The sequence below is a fragment of the Struthio camelus genome, chromosome 1, assembly GCF_040807025.1.
Source record: "Struthio camelus isolate bStrCam1 chromosome 1, bStrCam1.hap1, whole genome shotgun sequence".
Classification (NCBI taxonomy): Eukaryota; Metazoa; Chordata; class Aves; order Struthioniformes; family Struthionidae; genus Struthio; species Struthio camelus.
This window is the reverse complement of record NC_090942.1, coordinates 122428661-122454181: the sequence shown is the minus strand read 5'-3', so window position 1 is coordinate 122454181 and position 25521 is coordinate 122428661. Positions and strand designations below refer to the sequence as shown.

The 25521-nt window shown below is 36.6% G+C and overlaps 1 protein-coding gene across 3 annotated transcripts in view; it reads right to left on the bottom strand.

Moving 5' to 3' along the window:
- The window catches only part of DYRK1A (dual specificity tyrosine phosphorylation regulated kinase 1A), a 94415-nt gene that overhangs the window by 49836 nt on the left and 19058 nt on the right, over positions 1 to 25521 (bottom strand). For 2 of the 3 annotated variants that reach the window (XM_068913713.1, XM_068913697.1), the window contains exon 2: positions 13080 to 13159. In XM_068913713.1, the coding sequence (XP_068769814.1) occupies positions 13080 to 13089 (10 nt within the window). In that variant the 5' untranslated portion in view covers positions 13090 to 13159. Of the gene's footprint in view, positions 1 to 13079; positions 13160 to 21960; positions 22110 to 25521 lie in introns of those variants that run through there. The other variant, XM_068913706.1, reaches the window with a different exon arrangement.

The window sequence follows — 25521 nt, the reverse complement described above, 5'->3', positions numbered from 1 at the left end:
TAGCTGTGCAAGCAAAGCTTTTGAAAACTCTTAAATAAGAACACACATATATATGTCCCAAACTGTTTCTACTTGCCTTTAGTGTGACCGAAAATGCTGTCAAGAATTAATCTATTTACCGCTATGAAGTATTTTTTACTATCTATCTATAAAATTTTACAGAGTTTGAGAAGCTACTCTAAAAATTAGACTCCATTCCAAAACTAAAAACAAAACAAAAGATCCCACCTTCTCTCATTCTATACATTAGCTTGGGTTTCCTCAGCCAGATGTAGGAAAGATGTTCTCCAAAATAAAATACTGACATTACCGTTCAGCTAGCTGTTGACTGCTCTGATAAAAGAAACTCATGTTCTTAATGCTGCTGCTTCATACTCTACTCTGTTCAGACAAAATGAGAAGGAGGAGGAGCTTTCTGAGGAACACTAGAAGACTCTTCATCCTTCTTCAGCTTTTGTGCATCCAAAAAGATTGATATCTGAGGTCAGCTGATCCACTGGGGACAAATAATCCAACGTATCTTCTCTACTCTAGTCTACGTTCATTAGCAGAATGGGAAATCTGCACCATCTGGAAGAAACTTTTTTTTGGTAGGGTCTAATTTATTCCTAAATTCTGAAGGAACGACCGGAGTCCCAAAGAATAAAGTTGAGAATCGATAACTATAAGTTGAAGAAAGATCAGTAGTCCACAGCACAAGCACACAAACCCCTCCTGTTATCAGATAGATTAGATACTACAGTCACTCTGTCTACTTTGATGAGAAACTAAACAGATAGGATTTAATTACTGAAGGCCAGAAGCATGTTAGGCATACAGATAAATAACTGGAGGTTAACATGCTTGTCCTTTCCCCTGTGACTTCACTAAGGACCCTAGAATGAGCTAGAGAAAAGAGGCTCTCCAGCTCTTCAAAATTAGCATACTGATTCTTCTCTGTGGAGGATCTTACACAGATGCTTCAAATAATTTTCTAAGACATTTCCTCTTTTCAGAAACTGATCAATTCTTGCAGATAGTTCATATCTTTGAATGGACTTTGATAAGGAAAGAAAGAAAAGATCTGTCAGAGGTTCCGTTAATCCAAGAAGGTGCAATACCTGCCTAATTACCTGGTCTTTGATGAAATTCAGCTGATTTGTTAGATAAATAACTGTGAGGTTAATCTTGAAAGGGGAAACCAAATCACTCTAAAGTAGCCTGCTAGATAGACTTGCTCATAAGACACCAATTCACTTTTCTCTAAGTTGATCAAAAATCTTAGATAAGAGGGAGGTTAATCATGTTCCTAAGCAGCTCTTGGAAAGATGAAGCTACTGCTATCTGTTATCAAGGAAAATGTGGATTTTGGATGGCAAAAAGATACTGCTACTAAACTCTGATCTTCAGAAAGAAGAGTGATACAAAATAAAAACACAAAATATTTTATTAAAATATCTTTAACACATAACCAAGCTGTAAATCATAAGTAGGTACATTTGTGCAAAGCAACAATTCCATTCTCTTCCTCACCAGTCCTTCCTCCCCACTCCGCTCCCAAAAGGGGAAAGGAGATTTTTCATTACTGTCATACTGACTATAGAGCACAGAATTGTAGGACATAAACATCAAATTGTTCCCAAGCTGTCTTAATACACACTGAGTGTTTATATGTGTCTGAGTTGAATACCTGTAGCCAGAATAACACTTCAAGTAAAAAGATGTCAGTACAGATCTGGCAGCATTTTTAACCCAAATTATTGCTCCAGATGAAGTTAGCTCTCACATGCTATTTAAGGAAACTGCCTTATATTGAAAAAGCGGAATATTCAGCTAACTACGTTTTGGTGGTACTTCTGAACAGAGTGTGTCAGAAATTTTGCAGTTGGATGGCAGCCTATAAAGTCTGGATCTCTCCCAAGAAAGAATGAAGTTTCGCTTCTTGTCTTCCCCTGGAGCTCTACATGCCTCCAGACATACAGAGGAAAAACAAACAAACAGAAAACACAACAACTAATTTTTGCCGTTCTCAGGATTCAAACAGTTGTTGCCTGGGGCCTTTTGCTACCAATATCTTTGTAGGAATACAAGGCTGAATACAGCATTCTAAGCTAAAGTTGCAGAATCCTCACTTGAAAATTGACTGATTAATTTGGGTGTGAAACAGCTTCTTTTTCTGAGGAACATGTCTTTTCTTCAGAAGAAAAGTCGCAAAGACCCATAAAGTCCATAAACTCAGCCCAAGATCTCTCAGGAGGAGAACAATTTTACATACAGAAGTTTTCAGAAGATGGACGGGAACTTAGAAATGCTAAATGAAAGCAATGTAAAATTCTCACAGGCTTTATAAGTGAGAAGGAAGTGAGGGAATACTCCTATAGCTCCAGGTCAGGAAAAAAGAATTATATATATAAAGCATCTGCATTTAATAGATTTAGAAGAACAGGATTTTATTTGTTTTGATCAAGAAGAAAAAAGCAATATTCTCCTGAAACAAGAGTAAAGTCCAAGGGGAAGGGAAAAGGAATTCTACCAGCCCTCCTTTAAAGGAGGCTATTCTCTTAGTAGAGAATAGTGGATTGACAGGTTTGGTAAACATGGACCCGAAGCAGCTGTGTACGTCTGTACTAGTAGACTCAGCTGTGCTCATGAAGGTTCCCCAGCACAAGGCTATGATCCACTCTGCTGGTAAAATGTTGGTAAAAAGCGCACCCGTTCCAACCAGCACTCTTCCCCAGTAACCCCCAGGGACGCAGGGCAGTCACCATGTTCCAGGAATCCTTCCCAGTAGGCAGCTGTCGGGCTGCCATCCAGTTTTGCGGGCTAAGACAATTAACTAGCACCAATGTGTGCTCTTCCATGTCATCAGCTTCAGTGACTGAGATGTTCAATTTACTAACAGAAGTGGCCTTTCGGGCTGAAATTTTATGCTTAAATCTCCTCTGATTACATCCACTCTTGCAGCTCTTTTGGTGTACTTTACAAATATTAAAAATCTCCTTGTCTGGATAAAATCTCCTTGCAAATAGTGAAAATGGCAAAACAAACATAAAAGATTCAATTGTGAATATTTTTTTGTAAAATTCTGGAGAGTGAAGAAGGAGGAAGGAAGACATGGCAAAGCTGAGTGTCTAAAAAAAGCACCGGTGTCTAAAAGATTTTAGGCTGGTGAATCTGGTTCTCTGCAAGGTGCTTAATTTAAGAGAAGCTAGTGTTTTGTCCACACAACTGCCCAGTGAGCAATTAGTTGATGCTGAGGATCACCAGCAGCAAAACATATACATGTGAAGATCTTCACAGGCCAGTCTAAGCTACACAAGACCATCTTTATATTTTTCAGTTATTTAATTTACCAAAATCATCTCAATACTAAAATCAAAGTTTGCCTTCAACATCCACATCCCATCTGATTTTTGAAAAACTGAATTTTGGAGAAAACTCCAGTGACATGAACAGTCCGCTTAAAAGAAGCGCTAGCTTTTGTACAACATCTGAGATTTAGCAATAGAAATACACTCAAACCACATGGTATGGATACCATTCAGTTAAGTCTCCAGTTATAAACCAACTGCAACTCACCATTATAAACTGTTTACTCTCTTAATTGTACAAGAGAAATGTCTAACTTACTTTTAAGAAGTAAGAGTAAACTGATTAATACTTTTTTTTCCAATCATTAAAGAGTTAATAAATAGCCTATTTAAAGTATCAACATAAAAATTGTAGGAGGAGAACTAAAATAAAGTTGTAAATGAAAGTATAATGGAGATCTGTTGTTTTTCACAGATACTTTGGTAGACTTTAAGAAGTAAAGCATTCTGATGAGCAAACTCACGCCTTTATTCCAAGCTATCATAAAGCCTAAGTATGATTGAACATTTTACTGCAAGGTAAACAAATATGTTTACAAAGTTTTGCTTTTTGTTTTTTTTATAACGCAGATCTAAAACATGTAATTCAGTATGCCATAGATACATGAAGGTATCATTTACCAGTTTCAAATACATTTTTCCATGTGATCCATCTCAGAGAAGGATCTGGCCAACCTTTGAGAGCCATTACTAGCAACTCAGAACTCATTAATATTAATGACAGGTGAAATCATATATACTTTTACTAACATATAAAAACGTGCAGTCTCAGTTCAATCCACCTAGGCATGGAGGAACACAGAAGGATGGGAAAATCCTAATACAGATAAGCTAGCATTAAAAAACAAACAAACAAACAAACAAACAAACATCAAGATGCGGTTGCATTCATCCCACTTCTTGGCCTTCTGCAACCGCTGCTGTTTGTACAGGGAGCTTCATGTATTGCCAGAAACAGTTATTCATTCCTCAGGAATGGTGAGAAAGCCCTGAGGCTGTGGACAATAATCGCAGTATTATAATGCTTCTTTTCTATTCAATGCCTTATTGCCTGCTTAACCAGGTAAAACGTCACTTGTGCCCACAAACCAGATGAGAATGAAATCAACTTCACCTTGTTAAACGAGCTATTTCTTCAAACGTGATCCTTTCTGTTGTAAATCCTGGCAGGCTACATGAACCGATCCTTCTGCATAATACCTCAGAGACAGTGCAAACAAGTTCACTGCAAGATACTGACCTCAAATACACAAGATGCACAAAGAGTAAAATTCCTTGAGATGTTGGTAAAGATGTTGCGAAACAAAGGAAGAGTGCTGGATAGTGTAACAAACTTTATTTTCTCTTCAAACACCAAGTGGATTCTATGAAACAATGAAATAGACTGCAGTTCATAAAAATTTCTTCTATTTCCAAGATTTGGTGAACTTCCTGAAAACAGTCAAAATCAGACTACAGAAACGTGTCACATCATAAGCCAAGGGAACCTGTAAGATAAGGGAAGCCAAGCTAAGGGAACCTAGAGTAGAAAAAAAACCCTCTAATCCTAAAGATTAAGAATATGTGAAAAAGTGTGTAGTTGGAAGAACTAGAACTAACCAGCATAAGCATATCCAAAAAACTAAGGATACAAGCATGGCATTAAAGGACCCTTAGTAACTATGTTAAAGAAACACAGGCACCAAAAGATCAAGAATCAAGGAACTGATTCCCCCCCTGAATCAAGGGGGAATCAAGAATCATTCTCTCTGCTATGCCTGGTATGAAACTGCAGCCACCTATTTCACCTTTATACTAAAGATGTTCAAGAGCCATCGCTATCTGCAATATGCTAAAATCTAGATCCTCAAAGACATTTCTATACCTAACTCACCAGAACGTCAACCATATTACAGATGTAAGCGTTAATGAAGTGCTGTGCCTCGGCAACAGGACCTAAGAATATTACTTAGGATGATCAACACATTTTCTGCTGCAAATTATCCGCTAACTCCACTGACAGGATAAATGAAAGGTCAAAACTGCAAATTTGATGGCTCACCACCTTCCATAAAAACAAATGATTGCCTAACATAACAGGGATGCTATGTTTTTTCCAGGCACTAATCTAACGGTCGTCCATGACAGTTTATCAACAAATGCGTATTTCTGAGTACAGAATGTTAAGAAGAAAATCTGAGAACTAAAACTTTCTCAGCTTTAAGATATTTTCCAAGCTGCAACTTTTTTTTTTTTTAGTACAGAAAGTTTTAACTAGATCCACTTAGATTATGATTGAATTTTATCTAACGACATAAAAGGACTGACAAGTACTTCCTTAAGTTGCTTTATGGAAATATCTAAGCTATTAAGCATGGATAGCTGACTACATATTAAGACATGAAAATCATAATAAAACCTGGCGAGAGGAACACTTACTCCTTTACATATACCCAGCCAAAAAGCTCTGTAATCAAGTCTTAGCATACCCTGCATTGTTTCGACAAGCTAGTAACATATACCAGCTTGGCATACCAGTTAGGCATCAACAAGCATTTCACCACTGTTTGGAATAACACTGAATATAAAGGCATTAATAACTCCATATACCAAGGGATAAATTGAACTGAACAGGAAACAGCAGACTGACTGTCTGTCAGTCATAATAGTTTTTAAGACGGCACAATGTCCAATTTCAGCAAGACTTACAAACATATTCTTGTACCTACCTATCAAAGGAATCTCTATTAACTACTAATAGAGGTAATAAGGACTCATTCTAAGGCTTCTCTCTCTGTGCATCTTAAAACCTAGCTTCAAAAGAACATAACTGTTCAGCTGACTGCCTAATTTATAAAATGAGGTGTCCCCTACAAACTTTTATTCCCATCCTTACGGATTCTACATAGGCTAAGCTAAAGAACTAGAGAAGTGCATGGTTAAATTAAGCCACTATTAAGCTTGTCTTGTGCAAGGGCCAAGTGAAGCAGGCGAAGCTGATGAATTTAAAGTACTCTGTCTCCACAGACAACAAATGCATACAAAGCTTATTGGTACCTGCACAGGGCAATAAAGACTTGCATCCTAGGATAAAGTTTAGAAATGCAGGACCTTCAGATGTGATTCTTAGAAAGCTGCAAAGGGCAAGCATCTGCATTAGCGTCGCCCAGTGTCAAGTTCTGCGAAAGAATACAAACCAAACCTCACCTCTAGACACAAATCAATGCACGTGGCTAAGAGTCACTTTAGAGCCCATCCCCCCTCCTAACTTTACCCCAAAAGCTCCCAAGCCAGGCAAATAGTATCACTCAGAGAAAGAAGTTTGGTACTACAACAATATACAACAGGACAAAGAAATCTCTGCTATACAATATCATACATAAGAGAGAAATGCTCACATTGGCAAACACATGAGCCACTAAGTCAACAGGATATAGCACAAAGCTGAGTACATTAACAGCTCTAAATGCCGTCTAGCCATCCTATTACCCTGAAGAACATTTACTTTTCATTCGCACACCCAATACTCTGACATCTGAGGTGCTTTTTCATTACAGCTGCTCACTTGACAACTTTAAGGACTATAGAAAGACTTTATTTATATCTGTAGCATCATGTGTTCATTAGAGACCTCAGAATTTCTAAAGGGACTAATCAATAATTCTGCAAAAAAGATAAATAATATTAGAGATTTAAGAAATGTTTATAATAATTTTTAATCTGAATTTGATTTTTGTTCAGAATTGAATTTTTGCTCAAGTCTAAATGAGTCACTGCTCTCAGAAAGAGGAAAGAGAAATCAATTCCGCCCTCACAGTATCGCTGCTGAAGCAGCAGGGAAAGAAAGGTGTCCTTAACACTTTATTGCAAGTTACCTCAAAAGAGATATTTAGAAGAGAGGACCAGGTAAATCAGGATACAAAATGAATATACATTACTTTTCCAATACACTAAAACTATACACACGTGTACCTTTAAGATCCTTTTATCTGAAGCATTACTCAGCAAAGTAGCACTTTTGAAAGTTCGAACTTCCTCTAATTCTGCTCTCTCCCCACTGCGCTGACAACATGGCAGTTCTGCTAACGAAGGAGAGGAAGAATCATTCGCGTCCCTCGCCCATCACCACTGAGGAAACAAACTGCTCCTGATTACTGCCTTTGACACCCCTGTGAGCCCCATGGCACCATCCTAGGAACCCTGCACCTAGGCTCACAGCCTAAGAAACAGTATTTCAATTAATTTTGCTACCCATCACAAAGAAAGACTTCCAGAGATGAAGAAATGTTAGACAACTATGAACATGACTTTCTACCAAACACCTCAAAAGTTGCTCTCCCTTAAGAGGAAGCAAATTAAAGGAAAATAGAAGCCTCTAAAGATTTTCTGTTCCAGATGCTACAGTTTGTTCCCAAATAAGAAAACTGGCATTTTCTATCAGGCTACGCTTCCATGCCAAAACCCAGAAATAGGATTTTTTGTCACTTGTTTCCCCTTACATGAGGACTGAGGCTGAAAAACTAAATCCTCAGTATCAGAGATACTAAGCAATTTTAGAAGGGGGGGGGGGGGGAATACATTCTTTCTAAATAGGCAACTCCTTTTTAAATATGGATGCAGGAATCTAACTTTAGCTGTCCAGGTTTTCACATTTCTGATCTTAGATACAGAAAGTAGAGCAGAAAGTAATCTAGTCTCTTGACTTCAAGGTTATCATTCATTGAGGTCAATGACTCCATCTCTGAAAAGCAGAACTTCCACTTTCAGTATGATAACTGTTGCCCTTCAATAAGCAACTATGTTCAACTCATTTCTGACTGCTTTCTGGCCACAGCTGACAAGAAACGAACAGCCAAGAAGGACAGCAGGAACAACTCCTGCAAGGGAGTTAGCTATGTCAAAATAGCGGTTAACCCTAAAAGCATTCTTATTCACCCAAAGTGCTCACTAGCCATCTATTTTTAAAACTAATACTGCTTACTACCTCCCCCCCCTTCACTTAAGGTGAGTTATTTTCTTGGCATCTCCCTTTGAGGGACAAAATGAAAAACATCTGCCCTGTCAAGACCTGAATATCAAACAAAAATTGATTTTAATGACATGATCAAAGATGTAAAAGTTACCGACAGACAGTATCGATCCAATTGGAATGAAAGTCATCAAACAGAAAAACAGGAACAGCTCATACCATGCATCAGGATGGAATTAACACATGGGCCAAACATTTGCTCCTTTTTAACCCAGTTCTGATTTTATGCCAACAGCACGTATGTCTCACAAATGAGACTCCAGGTACACAATTACTTAAGCAGAACCACAGATACCATATTCATCATTTCAACAACAGAAAATTCCAGGCAAGTAATAAAAAGGTGATTCCTCAGCAATTTTTTGGAATTCCCTGCTAAAAGTTGAAGTAGCTCTAAATAAACTACCTTACAGGCAGAATTGGTATACCATAAGACAGAGGAATTTCAAAATACAGAGCAGCAATACTGGACGCATTTTGTTAAGGCTGCAGAACAAGAATCTTTTTACAACGAGTGCCATACGTAAAAACATTCCAGGTTCAATAAAATCAGCAGATAAAATATTATGACTATTTGATACATGAGCGAAACATGGCCCAATTCTCAATTGTTGTTCCACTCTTATGTAGAACTAGCACCTAAATATTTGCAAGACAATATAAATCCAACCCAATCCAAGAATTTCCCAAAAGCCTTTGCTCTGCATTTGTTAAATCTTAATAAGCAATGCAGCTGAAAAAAAGAAATAACAAGTATCTATGGAAATATTTACTATATTGTTGCTCTTGCACTAACGCTTTTAAGCGGCATTAGAATGGCTTTTTTTCCCTCTCCCAAATATAAACAATATTTTTTAAAAGTTAAAAGCAATATCATCACTTAAAACAGTTTTCAGACTTGAACATATTTTTCACTTTTTGTATCATTTGCTTGCTTCTCAACATTTTAAACATCTATCAGTCGCCATCTCTGGTGCATTCAAAACATTTAGGAAATGGAAATACCCCCATGTTGTTGAATAGTATTGTGGGAAATCTAAATCAGGAAGAGATATTTGTTGTCTTTTAATGTAAAGTGTATCATCATCATCAAATAGCAGTTCAGGACATGCAGCCTTTTTTTCCCCACGCCCTTCTGGTTTTAAGAACAGTACTTCTCCAGCAATTATTGTTACTAGTTATTCTCCTCTGAGAGGATCAGCGTGTGGTGTGAAGAAATGGATCCTTCTGGAACTTGTACTTCTGGACTAGTAGATCTACACTGGTCCCTTCTGAACACTTAAACGAGATGCGAGTCCTTCTCTTACAAAGGTCAAGAGAAGATAAAAAGTTGTAAGCTCTTAACAAGCTTAAAGATCAGACAATTAATTATTCTTTATTACATATTCCTAGGCCACAGCTAGCCAGAAAAATCAATCCCAAAACCAGAAAGTTCTTCACTGTAAACCCAATCCATTTTTATAACGTAGCCTCCATAAAAAGGAAACCAAAAACCAAAAACAAAAAATGCACAGTTGAACCCTGCCTAACAAGTGTAGGACAAGGTGCAATTCTTTTAAAATATCCAGTCACAAGCTCGATCCTTGCTTGTAAGTATATAGCACAACCCCAAATAAGATGCTATTACACCACAGAAAGTAAACAGTAGCTATTATGATTATCAACATAATAATAATAACCACATAATAATAATAACCACCACTACAACAGTAATAATAGCATCAGCCCTTATGGTTCCTTCCTTTTAGGAAACGTTCTGGAGAGACTGATTTTCAAAGTATAAAGAAATAAAAAGTCACATTTCAAAAATAAATTTTTATCACAAACCACGTTCTAAGGGATTTGCGTTGTTATATCATAACAAGCATTTGTAATGTAAAAGCATATCTGAAACACAAATTCAGCTTTTGCTATAATGAACTGAATCCCAGTCTTGTTTTTTGCAGGCTATTTCACAGCCAAGTCATAAACTCATAAAATCCACAAGCTAAGAAGAATGACAAAAAACAATTCTTGAAAGTCTTTCCGTTCTCCAAACGGTATCTTAGAGTCGTTCTCTGTACGGGCCTTATATACTGGAGGTGCTCAGAACAGAGCAATCTTTCTCTCTTCTATGGCAATGAACACGTTGCCATCTTTAAAAGAAATGAATCAAGATACTGAGAGCGGTGGTTGAGAAAGGATCCATGATTATTATACCATTCTCATCCGTAAAACCTGGAGCATAAAAACTGCTGCCCATGGAAGTTTTATCTTGCACTGCTCCAAAAACACAGAAAGCTCAGACATGCTCCAAACGTGTTTTCCTATTCGGTATAATCAGAAAGTAATTTTCAACATCATCATTTTTTTTGTATTCACCTCATCCTTTTTTTTTTTTTTCCCCAAGTTGTGTATCTAAATACATTTCTGTATTTTCAGCTTAAGCAATGATCTCAAATGTAAGTATTCCAAAACAGAGAAAGTGAAAAACGTTCCTCCTGAAGAGGACTGTTCTTCCCAGGTATGCTGTAGTTAATTTTAGGGCTTCAGAGTAGGTCAGTTTCCACTGAGGTGAAACAATGACCGTTATAACACACAATTTATTCATACTATACGAGTTCATAGTCTTTAACTGAGGTAGCCTAGTCATACACAAGCATCTCTGAAACCCTGGATCAGTCATCCTCAGAAGCCAAGACAGAAACCTGCCCTTGTTGAGAGTGCAGAAGGACCATCCTCAACAACCACAGAACCTTTCAGTTTCTGGACTGAGCTCTAACCAGTTACTCTGAACTTGAGATAGGCATCAGCAGAGTCATATTAGCCTTGCTGAGCTAGTACTGCATTAGGGAATAATTACGGTATATTTATTTTATAAAATAAAGATAGCACATTTTTTCATTTCAAGGCCCACAAACCATGTTTATTCTCAGAACTTCAACATACTGTTATAGGCTCTTCTAATAAACAGAAAACTGATATTAAGAAACTGCCTAATTTCCAACTTATATCAGAACTTATGTCAGAAGTCCAAAAATCTCTGTCCAAGTACCACTGTTTTTCACTCTTTATTTACTATGGGACTTCTAAATGAGAGTTTGGGCTTCAGGAGATAAAAATTACTATTTAAAAATCCCATGCTTCAAAATCTTGTATACATTTTTATTATTTAAAGTCATAATTCTATAAGCTCATCCTCATCCGAAAGTGAGCAAAACTGAAAGTGCTGAAGTTTTACTTTAAATCATTTTAACACACAGAAATACCAAGCTTAATTCTCTCAAACAGTATAAGGTACATAAGGTAATATTTTATAAAGTTATCTCACTGTTCAGTTTTGGGGTGAATACTTTTAAAATGTTCAAACTATTTTCTCAATGTGAGAAAGCTATATTTTAAATCAACAGTACAATTAGCAAATGACCTACAATCCAATCAATTGCTGTGAATGCCTACTAGACAGAGCTCCACAAATTATGAGACATAACAGATTCAATTTTAAGGCTTTAAATGCTATTCCTCCATAAATATATTTTTAAACAAGTGAAATATCACCTCTTTGGAACCTTTTTTCTTTCTCCTCTTCCTCGCCCTCTCTCATTTTATAACCAATTAGGTCCAGTTTTATTTGAGCTATCAACCATACAGCTTTCCAAACATTCAAGTAAAATGAGCAAATGCTTAGTTTTACAGAATGAAATATCCACTTACAGCATCTTGGCCTTAATCCAACCTGCTCCATGTAAATACACCCTGTAAAGCTGTTTATGCATGAACAGCTGATGCAACTGAAGACTGTCAGTCAGGAGATGATCTGCACACGTACATAAATCCATCTAGCTTTTTTTCAGCCCCAAGTATTCATGGGTTTTAAAGCAGAACAAGTAAATGAAAGATCCGTCTTATTACACGTACTTCACTATTACATGCCTTTAAATATAAGAAATGGATAGCACTATGACTGGAGTAAGGGCAGCTGGGTTTTAAGAACTACCCCCCCCCCCCTTTCTCATGTACAACCTAACATCTATTCTACTTCTGCCGATCATAATTTTTCAGGTCGAATTATTAAACATATTCCCAACTCAACAATATCACTCAAAATAAGCTTCCTGATTGGCAAGTACACTTGGTACTTACAGTATTTTCTTTAGCAAAAAATGGCAGAACTTCCCAGAGTATCAATTTTAAGAATGGCTAGTGAGTTCAAGAAGCTCACAGATCCCCCTGCTAACCCTTTGAGAACCCTTTACAAATAGCTAGACAGAAGGACGTGAGTAGGTATAATGAACTCTTAGCTATTTTTTCACCATACGCTTTTTCAGATAGATCTGTAACAGTTCTTTTAAAAAAGGTAATGAAAGATTGAAATAGTGTACCGTGAAACAGGTGACACACATTTCCTGTTAACTGGGCTGAGGTTAAAAGGGCGTAAACAAACAAGAAAAGATTAAAGGCAGTGCACTTAGCATCCTTAAAAGAAAATACTTTTTTGCATAAAACTTTGGAAATAATACACTTCCATTTAGAAAAGTCATTTTCTTCCAGGTAAATTGCAAAACACTTTTAAGGACAAAGAAATACTTCAGAAACCTGTAGGTTCTTAAATATTCAAGTAAAGTTGGAATGATACAGTATTGGGGGTACACGAAGAGTAATGGAAAAAAAGTAGAATGGGAAAAAGTAAATCAAAAATACCAGAAATCCTCCCTTCTAAAAGCATCTGAAAATAAGATCACCTGTATGCATCGTCTTCTTTCAAGTCTCATATCATCCTGTGGGGGTGTGGGGGGCAGGGGGAGTCCAACAGCAAACCACACTGTAAAATGGGAAAAAAAAAAAAGTATTAGTATAAACATGAATTAGTAAGACATGTATAAGATTGTAAACCTCCATTCTGCAAGGTTCATATAATGCACAGCCCAACCTATCCACCAGGTAAAACCACAAAACTAAATCCCCCTAGAAAAGAACTAGAATGTTCCAACAGAAAATAAAGTTTTCCAACAGTAAAAGTAGAGATAGAATTTACAAAGACTACCTTGCACTGTCATTTATTGTTTGGAAAAATGATCTAAGTGTCAAAATTTCAGGGATTAATTTAACTTTCTACCTGTCATTCAACATTTCTGAAAAATGGAGGTCATCTGAAAAAGCTTTTCTCTTGCAAAGTCCTTAAATAGCTCTGGATTTTTGCAGAAACTCAAAGTAATATTTATAAAACAAGACGAAACTTCTGTGAGATTTTACTGAATCCGCAAACAAAAAGAAACATAAATGCACCTAAGTCCATTTTTTCCTGCATCTCACATGAAATTGAACTTAGGTTCACCTTATGCTAAATGCTGACATATATACTCAGAACTATAAAATTATAACCTTCTACAAGATGAACAGAACGAAAAAGGTGAGTTTTTCCATAGAAATCTTTAACAGAAGTTAAAAAGAACAGCAATACTATGAAAAAATAATGTAACTGACCAACCACTAGACAAAGCATTTTTCAATGACTTGTTTTTCACATGTTCTCTATTGAAATACCATTGATAATCAACAATCTACAAAAATATCAAAACAGGTAAGAGCTGAGAATTTTAGAGAACTTTTGCAAATGCCTTACAGCTCACTTAAACTGTAGAGCCTAGATTATTGCTATTTAAACACCTCCAGCTATCTCCAATAAAGTCTTTTTAGGCTAAAATGGACTTAGATATTGTAATCGGAATGGAAAATGCTGCGGTTCAACATTCAACTACGACTGTTTGAGCACTGCATATACCCTAAGCCCAGCTACCTTTTCTGCCACCACAATGACTTCTTCCTTGTGCCACAGATACACAACACACACAAAAGCGAGATAAGGAAGAAGGAATTACTTTTCTAACACATGTAGGAGTATACTTTGCAGTGCTTCATTTGTTATTTCACGACCAGGAGAATTCTTGCCATAACGCCTCCAGGAGAGTGAGGGGGCAAACAAAATGTGGGCATCCCCCACCAAGAATCAAAAGCCTTGGTTTTCACTAGTGAAGCTCAGCAGACACCCAGAATTTCACTGCCATAACCACAATAGCAATGATCTTGGCAAGGCTGATGAGTAATGCCTAAGGCTACACAGGATCTACAAACGAGGCGTTCTCATGCCTAAATAGCTTCAATTTGGATAAAAGATTCAGTCTAGTACTTATGCTAACTGTATATATCACACAAACTGATGTAGTGTCTTGTGCTGAGCACAATCCTGCTAAACTCAGCAGAGGCAATCACTTTTATTCAAGAAGAAGGGGAGAGAAAGGAAGATAAAAGACAGAGATACACTAAATAGTCACTGGATTAAAACAAAGAAAAAAAAACTCCTGGACTACCAGAGGTGTCCAGCCTATATCCTAAGGCTGCAGAACTACAGTCCCACTTTTAAAAGCTCTTTGTGGCCCAGTTTTGTTTGTTTGTTTTTTTCAAATCTCCAGTATCTACGGACACTGAGGTTATAGAAAGTCTCTTCCAGTAGTAGCTGCAGGGACTGAAGGCATTATTGCGCTGTCTTTACCACTTCATAGTTCAACTACAGCAAGGAATCATGTGATCACCCCTCATTTGCTCCATCAGCTGCAATACTAAGTGAGCTCAGTTCAAACTATCAACAAATATACTTGGAGCAAACTTGGTTGATTTTCAGCCAAAACAGGATTGTAGTATTTTCATATATTCTCTTCTGCCAGTTCTACTACGGGAAGGGTAACCTCCAAAAGATAAACATTAACACATCTCCGGTGCTTTACAACAGCCTAGCGCTGTGTCAAACTGAGTGCAACTCCAGCAAAATACAGCATAGTGCTGTGGGCAACAGAGTGCAAATTCTCTTTATTCTCAACTATAAGAAAAAGGAAATCTCTTGATAAAAGTGTACTAGCCAATAAACACAGAGAATTCCAGGCTATAGCTACAGAACAGTTTCAAGTCACATACAGCTGATACTGTCATAGTAGTAAAGCAACTTTATATATATATATATATATATATATATACGGGAAGCTATGCTTTTCGCCGATCGTAAATGAGTCTAGAACATTTTTAAAGATTCCTTATAACACTAACTCTGCAAAGGGACCTATCTCGCAAAGGTTTCACAAATAAAAAAAATATACAGGAGAAAAGTAAACCAGAAGGGTGTCACACACAGACCTGAATTATTTTAGAATTTAAAGATTAAATTACAGCTACCTGAAATAAGGGAAGAGTTCCTGATATAACTCTAGAGACAGGGAATCCATACATCCACCCACTCATAGCTATCCAATGCCCATCACAGTATATTTCTTCAAGCTCCTTAAAACTGTCCAACAACTTCCACATTCTGACAAACTAGCATACTACTATAAACGTGGGGAATTAAAGTCAGGAGTCTGGAGGCAGGTGTCTATTGCAGGTCTGTATCCTAAGCGATCCACAACATGAAAAGTAATCTAAAACATGAATGGAGAACAAAGCTAATGAGTTCTTGTGATGACATCAGTATCACAGACACTCAACATAAAAATACAGTAAGGGATTAAGAAAAAATGTTAACAGTTTAAATTATTTTTTTCATTTTAAAATAGATACAACTGAAACACACGTGATAGCTGCAAAGGCAACACATTAAACTTGATAGCTGAGTGTCTTCTACTGTGCCTCTGCATTGCCAAGTTCTTAGAGCCGAAAGTCCTTCTCCACAGCCCAGGCAAGGGCTTCCTGCTTTAGATAAACTGATGACCAGAGGAGTCAAGAAGAAATCTCTCATCACACAATTTGCAAGATTATTAGAACAAATCAATCCTCTTAGTAGTAACATTTATCAGGCTTCAGGAACCCAGTTTGATCTACTTACTGGAACAGAACAGAAGGGAATTGGAAATGAAGAAATTGAGGGAGGAAGAGATGACAAGAAAGGTGTTGAAAAGCAAATTACTGAAAGTGGTATAACAAAAGAATAAAAGCTAAGGTCTTTCATTTAAAAGAAAGCAGTCCCTACAAATCAATTGTGTATGAAGCTACCATGTCAAAATCTCACGTCAAGCTTTCATTTCCTATTTTAATTACTGTTGCTTTCTACTCTTCATTTTCCTACCCACACAAGGCTCCTTTGATTTACTCAAAATACAGATGATGGGATTACCTACGTAGCCGCAGCCACTCAGCTGTTATGAATAATTTCAAATGTCAGGTTCAACTTTACTAACAAATTAGACAAAAGATGCTGAACGTATTTTATCCTAAGTTATACTCCATCATACTGTGAAGGTGGTGGCTATGAAAAAATAAAGCTTTCACGTGCTTCTGTCTTTTCCTAACACCCACTAACATTAAGAGTCCAGTTTGCCTGTTGGCCTCTTTGAGTACTAATGTTTTATTTCACAATATTGCTTAACAGCATCCCCTCCTTCCTGCAAAAAGTTAAACACCTAACTTGCATCTATTTGTCAAAAGGGTTTGCTGTAAACCAGAAGAGTTGGTTTCAGAGCAGTCACACATATAAAAATTTAAAAATTGAAGTGCAAAAAACAAACCTCTGGAGAGCTTTCATTATCCTCCTCTGTTCTTTTTGTGTGCGTGTGTGCACCTGGATATCAAATCAGATTATGAGTTCTTGCAAACAGGGACAATTTTATTATATATGAACGCAACAGGAAGCCAGTTCAGCTGGATCTCAAAACAGTAAAATAGTAACAGTAATTTGTAAAACATTTTTATTTCCTAAACTTAAAAATGTAGGTAAGCCATATAATATGCTGAATATTAAGATAATATAACAAATATTAATTTAAAGCATCTAGAGTTAAAAGATTGTTTCTGGTGTTGCTCATTCCATCCAATGCAAGTATGTGAAGTGTGGATAACTGTTGTTAACAACTTTAAAGAAAAGTCACGCTTTCCCAACAGTTTTGCTTTTGTTTTATGCATCAAACATTCTGTCCATGATAAATTAAATGCTAGTTTTCAGATCAACTGCAGCACACCCAAGAGCTTGAATAAGTCTACTAGGGAGGTTTTTTTTTATTTTTTTACGTTTTACTAATGAAAATATTTTGTATGTCCATTAATTTTCCTTATTTAGTATCATTATGTTACAAGATTCAATATGGCACCATTAGTAAAAAACTAAAAGACTGTGCAAACTAACAGCAGGTAGCTTCTGAAGTTCCTTTTTCCTCTGTGGGAAGGTTATTTTGTAACTTCTAAAGCAATACTCATGAAACACCAGAGAAATCTCTGCCTATCTCAAGGCTACACACATTGTTGTCAGAGATGAACATAATTCAGGTCACTAGCCTTTGGTAAATGCAGGCCTGTTGCTAGCAACATAATATATAAATGCTTACTTGGAAGCAAAAACACATTTTTATTTACTAGGAAAATTATCCTGAACTATATACCATTAAATTGAGATGCTTAACATACTGGATTATAATGGAGCAAGACATATGTAAGACTATACAATAACAATTTCTTATGCTTTTGTTATTCTGCATCTCAACAGCCCATTCTTGAAACTACGCATGGACAACTAATGATGCTGCTCAACGTAATACATGGTGGGGGGGAATATTCACCAAATAAATAGATTTGGTATATTTTTTTAAAACAAGGGAGGAAGGGAAGGAGGGAGGGAGAGTGGGAAAGTGGCAGAGCAAAGTTCCACAGGGTACTTTCTGTTGCTGTCAACTTCTAGGACTATTTCCCAGAGACATACAATGAAGGAATTCCAAAATCACTGTTATGGCATCTAGTGCACACATCATATTTTTTTACTGTGTAAAATCCTGTGCATTTAGATATACAAGTTAACTTACATTAGGTCAAAAAATGAAGCCTAGTCAAATTACAGTTGCTGAAGGAAAGCTACAGTGATGGCATTTAGTTGTGACTTTTTAAATACTGTGTAGTCTAAATGCTTTTGTGAGTGCCTCCAGACAGCAATACAGGCCTTTCTGTGTTTTTAATATATAAATTGAACAAATGGATAAAAAGGTCCTCCATTAAGAGGTTAACCTCTGTTATCTTTAAAATACTTAAAAAAAAAAAAAAAAAAAAAAGAAAGCAGTATTAATTGCTTCTGTTCTACTTAGGATCAAAGATGTAATGTTAGATGGAAGAAATAATTAGAGGGGGGGGAAAAAAAAAGACTACTTCATTTATCTAATGTACAAAGTAGAACTCAATATACTATCTCAGGTTCATATAAAAGTCATATAAATACAAGTATATATATGGTTTTAGCACAAAAATCCAATGCACTCCTCTACTTTTATGGTCACCTCACTGCTTCTATGCCTGATGCCAGCATATCGAGCGTTGAGCAAAAGACAGAGCAATGCATGATCTGACTTACATTTAGTACTCTCCCAAATAAGTCAAAAGATGCTTGTCTTTAGGCTTTGGTATTACGGAAAACCTATTAGCTGAATGTTTCCACTGAAATAACCAGCAGCTATTTGAAGGCTATCTTTAGGTTTGAAAGTTAATAATCCATGAAGATTAAATAATATACCTCTCCTCAGTTTACTTTGTGTATTCAACAGAACTATGAACACAGTCACCTTCATATGTCTTTTTACCTCATACTTTAGAAAGGGAACCTTAAAATTATGGGAAGAGGGCATTTCTGTGCATAGCTAGCTTTCAAGTTAGGGTGAAAGGACACAACAATCAAAATTCTCTGAGTTTATACTAAACTTCACTGACACATCATTCATCCAGAAAATAGCCTGAGAGCTTGTGTTATACTCCTGAACAGTTGTAAACGCGTATTACTAAACTGAAAGATTTGGTTGGTTTGTGAAACAGCTTCTCAATCAAAATTTGTGAGAAGCTTATGAAACCGTTACATCTAAAATAAAACATACCTCACCATTATTATTCCTGTATACTGGAAAGTCGTTATTTTCAGTGCTCCGAAAAGCACTAGTTCCTCTAAAAAAAAAAAACTGTGAATGCCTATTTTCACTAAGTTTATGCCATATGATGCAAGGATCAATCCTTTCAGCCAGAAAGCATACACAAACAGCTTTACTGAAAACACAAAGTAACTTTCTCACCAGAGTTCAAACCTAGCAAAGGCAGAACTACAGATGCAGTTCAGCAAGAATTTCTTTTCAGTAGCACTACTGCTTAAACCGCCTGTATCCTCTTTGCCACTACCTGCTTGGCTGAGGCAACACTACTTAATTACAGGGTCACCTGGTGAACTGGATTGGGGAACTGATCCAGGTGGAAAAAAAGAGAACAGGAAGGGGGGAAAAACATCATTTTTTAACCCATATCAGTTTTCCAATCTAGTTCACTACAGAAGCACAGCAGAACTGAAGGAGAAGACTGGCAGCAGGAGTAAACAGCTGGCAGAAAAGGTGTTTCTTAAGCCAATATTGCTATCAAAATACTAAACATCAAAGTGCATCTTATTTTATCATAGAAGTACCTAGAATGGTGTCATACCAGTATTAATTCACATAAGACTTCAAAGAGTGCAATGTCAATCTCCGAAATGTCTGATTTATAACAAACAACTTTTATACCTATTCTGCTCTTTGATTATCAATGAAAAGGAGCACATAATTCATTCTTCTAAAAAAAAGTACTGTTTCCCCTGTATTTCAAGTGGAAAGAACAAGAAAGTAAACAGAGTAAAACAGTAAAACTTATATTTGATTCATACAGCCAGACAACCCAGGACTTATTTTTTAAAAAAATTTATTCATGTGAAACACAGAATAAAGTCTATGGTTTTCGCAAGCACTAAATTGATACAACTAAAAAAAAAAAATACTTATGCTAAAGCTCATTTGCTTAAGGAAAGCTCAAATATATATATAAAATTATATATAAATTATATATATTATATTATTATAAAATTTTGCACAATTTGTGTATGTCTCTATACTTACTCATTGACTAAAAATATTACTTTCAGAAACACAAACTTCTAGTACTTTTCAGTACACTGACCATATGATGAACCATAAATGGGAGGGGTTAGTTGTTATTTTTTCCACCCATTTAATACTGTCAGGCAAAATGGATGTGGTTAAGTTTTAAGCGTGGAGTTAAGCTGTTTTAAAACAGCAAAGCCATGCTACTCTGTTTATATTCCCCTCCCTCATCCAAAAGAAGCAAAGAGATGCTACAGCAGGAGTTGCCCATCCCCTGCAGTATCAGCTAAAAACATTTACAACTGTGTGTGGCGACTGAAGCATAACTAAATACTTCCTTTTGTAATGTTTAATTGTCACCTTGAATTTAAATGTGTTACTAAGGAGTCACATTTACATGATCCTGGACAATAACTCCAATTCATATTCACATAAGCATCAAGATATGACTACACTGAACACAATCCCAGGAAAAGGAAGGATATTTATGAAATCCAGGTATTTTGCTGTAGGAGTTGTTTCTATGTCATCTTACAAAAACAGATATATGTTACAATCTAATTCTTTTTCATGTTTAGCATGTACTTCTTAACTACGATTTCCTTAACAGGTGATATTTGATATGCAAGGATTTAATTAATTTTTTTAAATAGAGCCATTTCAGTCAATACGTTAAACATTAAATACAAAGCACAGTAGCATACAAGTAAAGTTATGTTAAAAAGCAGAGTATCTAGGAGGGCTGTAAACTAATTTATCTGGTGTAATTCAGTCCCACAGCTGTGAAATGCTTTTCAGAGCAGAGATTTTTCTATAGAGGTCCTCCAAAAAAAAAAAAAAAAAAAGGATCATTTCATTTCCAAAAATTGTTTCTGTTCTTTCTGGTTGGGAAAAGAACTTTAAAAATGCAAAATAAAACCTATGACTATATATATTTGCCTCCATCAGCTTAAAACTTCAGTCTGCAGAGCGTTTAACCTTTCTACTTTTCCCTTAACTTTTTCAGCCATAAAGAAGCAAACAAAGAATTAAAGAAACACTTAAATTTCCACAGAAAGGGGCCAAACACCACTCAATTTACAGGTTTTTACTACATTCTCATAATTATGTAAATCTTTCTATTCTTCCCATGTCGTGGTCATTAACTACTATTTCCATTCTTTGTTGTGTCCTTCTGTTTATGAAGCAACACTACTTAGCCTTCTGAGACTTGGAAAAAGTGCTTAGATGCAGCTACTTCAACTTATTTATCCGAGACTAGAGTTGAGAGGGCACTTGTAATGCTTTCCAAACAAGTAATGTCTACTGAAATGCTTCTACCTCTCAAAAACTGCAAGAGATACAAATCACTTTTTAAAAATATACATACACACACACACATATATATAGGTATAAAATACACACAGGCACATATGCATACTACGTGTGCATATACATGAGAGGGAGGAGCAGGTGTTCTTCCCTGCGAACACAGACTGTGTATTTTAAGTGAAATACCCTTACGTTGAAGATAAAATTATATTTTTCAACAGGTACAGACAACAGTTTCTGCCTAAACGTTTGCCCAGACAGCTATAAAAAAGCAAAAGTGAGTATCAACAAATGGAAGAAAACAAAACAGATATCTGAATGGTATAGTATTTTGGTAGTTGCCAAGGTTTAAAACAAAGAATTAGGATACATTCAAGAGACTCTAGCTTTCTAAGTGACCCACCATTTTCAAAATCAGGTGTTACTGGATCTTGACACAATCACTGGTTGTTTTTAACTCTTCAGTTTCTTTTCTCCTCCCATCCTTTTTTAAAAATCTGCCCTGGAACTTGACAAATTCCAGACCATGATGCAATGTACATGTATCAGGAACTGGAAATTAATAAAATCATAGGTTATCGTCATGTTTTAATAAATATTATTCTAAAAGAAATGGTCAAAAAACAGAGACAGACAGTTATTCCAAAAAATTTTGGAATAACTAACGTAAAATCCTACTCAGACCACAACTAATTGTTATAAAGATATTTTATGTACTTACACACACCCCTAGAAAATGATCTGCATAGCTGCTATTGTATGTCTAAAAGAAATAAGACCATTTCTCCATTTCAGCTTTGGAGCAGATAATGTCTCACCTTAGTTTCAAAAGACAATCTATAGCTAGTTACTTCAAGAACGTTTACAACAACCTAGACGGTAGGTGCCCTGATAGAGTAGTACCTTTCACCTTGAAGGCTTCCAAAATATTTTACTCCATCGAGATACACACAGCTATAGAACCCTTTGTATCAAACACCACAAACTGATGTTTAGTTCTATAAATACATGGTGCTTATTTATAAGAACTTGGATAAGGCTTATGTGCCTTTCTTCTTTGATATTTTTTAAACCTTTTCAAACACACCATGGAATACTTGCTGCTTAATTGATCTCCACACAAGACAACTCCCATGGATAGCTGCAGTACCACAATCTACTTTTGCCTTTTACTGTCTGGGAGATTCAGACTGTAGCTACACAGTCTCTGGTCGTATGTTAACCATATGCTTGTGCAAGTTACACCAAGTTTTATCCCATGAATCCCCAAATCTTCTGCCAGAGTATGTACACTTCTGATATTAAAAGTGGTAATACAGAAGTGCTGCTGAACTTTCCATGTGATCATAATCAATCATGATAATTATCATGATAAATCAGATTTAACCCCATTTTCGCTGGAAAACTGAAGCTCGTCTGTCTCGTATCCAAAGAAACTAAATGAAAATATTTGCTTCCAAGCACCAAAATCTTCCGTAATGCATTTGTCAGGCTTCACCCACTTCAATGGTTTTGCTGGGGATGCCTGCACAGAGACATTTCTGAGCCACTGAACCTAAAAGGAGCAGAAAAAGGGAACAGATTTCTTCAGTAAAAGTCACATATCTTTCTCATCCTAAAAACCTACAGAACTCAATGTAAAGGTTCTCTAAAAAATAATAAATAGAAATTAAAAAAAATCTTGCCCTTAAAAATCAATGAGCAAGCCAAATCTGAAGTCTTCCCAACACGGCTTGAGCCATAACTTCATTCTGACAGTTAACTCATGGCTGACTAAAGAAAAAGATTAAAATGACTACATCTAGAGAGCAATCACTTAAGAGGCCGGCCATTAGATGGAGGATGGCCACAGCTTTCTCCTCTTTCCCCTTCCTGCCAGGGGGGTAAACAAGATACAGTCTCTCCTACCATCAGGTGACGATTTTTATGCAGGACAAGCTCACAAGCTTCACAATTATATTAAAATAGTCAAAATCAGTACCTCAGAGGTAGAGCAGACATTGCCCCTCCTGCAAGGACAGGGTGGGGAACTGATTTAACAGATTAACACTCTAGCAACCAAAGCAGTTTTGGCTCACAAATAGCTATTTCTAAAAGGAATTCTAAACACATTCTTCAAATTAGAAGGATTTCCTTTTTCTCTACTTGCACAACTCAAAATCTCAGAGTGTTACGGCTCTTTTTACACATCGCAAGTATACTGCTACAATGGAATATGGAATAGCCATTTTGCTGCTCCCTCCAACTAACTCATGCAAAGACACAATATAGTAAATTCGGAGAGAACCACAACTTGAGTTTGCTTACAGAACTCACATTTGCCTTTTAATTAGATCTGCTGATGTTAAAAAGCACTTGAACGACATTTTAGAATTACTCTTAGGATTTTAGCATACTAACAAAGTAACTGGGATCCTAAACTCACAGACGGAAAAGTTGCTTAAAGAAAAAGAGGAAGAACCCCTTACTTCCAAAACGACATATACCACAACCCTCTTCAAGCCCTTTCCAACTCGAAAACCAGAAACCACACTCTGTCTTTCTCCAGACATGTCAGTACAGAAACACCATGTTTAAAAATCTTGTTCAGCATGCTTTCAAACAGCAGTTCATATGAAGTTTAACAGCTTTGAAAATACATTAACTAACAGTGGTCAAGTTTAGGCTCCATGACAACCAGTTCTATTTAAAAATACCGATGAACAAACAGAGTTATTTCACTAAAATAAGAACTCTCAGGCTGCAGTTCCACAAAAGCCAAAGCTGATCTCGACGTGGCTGCTATGTTCCCACCCACACCCCTCCTTGCCCTCAACTATTCCGTGCAGGCCCCTCTCTTGCACCACTTCTGGCACCTGACCCAGTCTTTGTCGAGTCATTTCTGCAGTTCAGCACGATGCAAAATGAATTCACCTTTTTTGATCAGTTTTCTGCTGACTCTGCAGAGCACCAGAGCCCGAGTCTAACTTTCAGCTTAAAAATCTACACAGTAAAGAAGAAGCCAACTGTTCTCTAACATGTGCAAACAGCTAGTACATTTATATTCGGCGTAATACCTCTTGATCACTGAGAACTCTATTTGCATTTTTGTGTAGTCTGTGATGTTCTGGACCTTTGAAACCGACAGTTCCTAGGTCAGGGCCAGGAGTCCAAATATTTAGTAACACTGAAAGGGAGGCAGCCACACTGCAGAACTGTGCTGGAATAACAAAGAGGGTGTTTTACTCGCGCAGGGTTACATGTTGCATGACACACAACAAAATGATGACCCTTGCCTAAGAAGCTCACTACCTAAACAGAACCAATTTGTTCACAGAAAAGCAGAAGCAGAGATCTCACAAACTTCAGCTATATACACTAAGGCTCACTGTGTAGGCTATGAACACAGTACAAGTAAAGAGCAGCCTATGCAGAGTACTTTGATAGTTTTTATCATACTGCCACAAAGCACCTCACAAAAACACACTTAAAACATCTGGCTTCATATCACTCATAACAGACACCACATCTACCTCAAGAACACTAGCAAAGTTTTTACAACCTTTTCTACCTATAGTTTGTGTCTATCGTAATAGGCCACAGAAATCAATTTTAAGAAATAAATTTAATCAGACACGGCAACTACAAGCTTATCTGACAACTAAACTTCAAAACAAACAGAAAAAGACTTTTCACCATAGTAAAATCCATCACCCTTAGCATTCACCTCTCTGCCAACCTAGGCATATACAGGTTTTCAGGATATGCCTTAGGTCCTCCTTCAGGCTCAGTTTGACCAATGCAACCGTAAGAGAGAAAGCTGAATTCTAAAGCAAAAATTCTTCTGCTCTGGATATACTGCACCAATCACCCAGGGAATATTTCTATCATCTTATGAGGAGCAAAGGAAAAGCATTGTTTTCAAAATTCAAGACACCTCTTAACATAAGCACAAAGCGATCTATTTCTCATGAACTGCACTTAA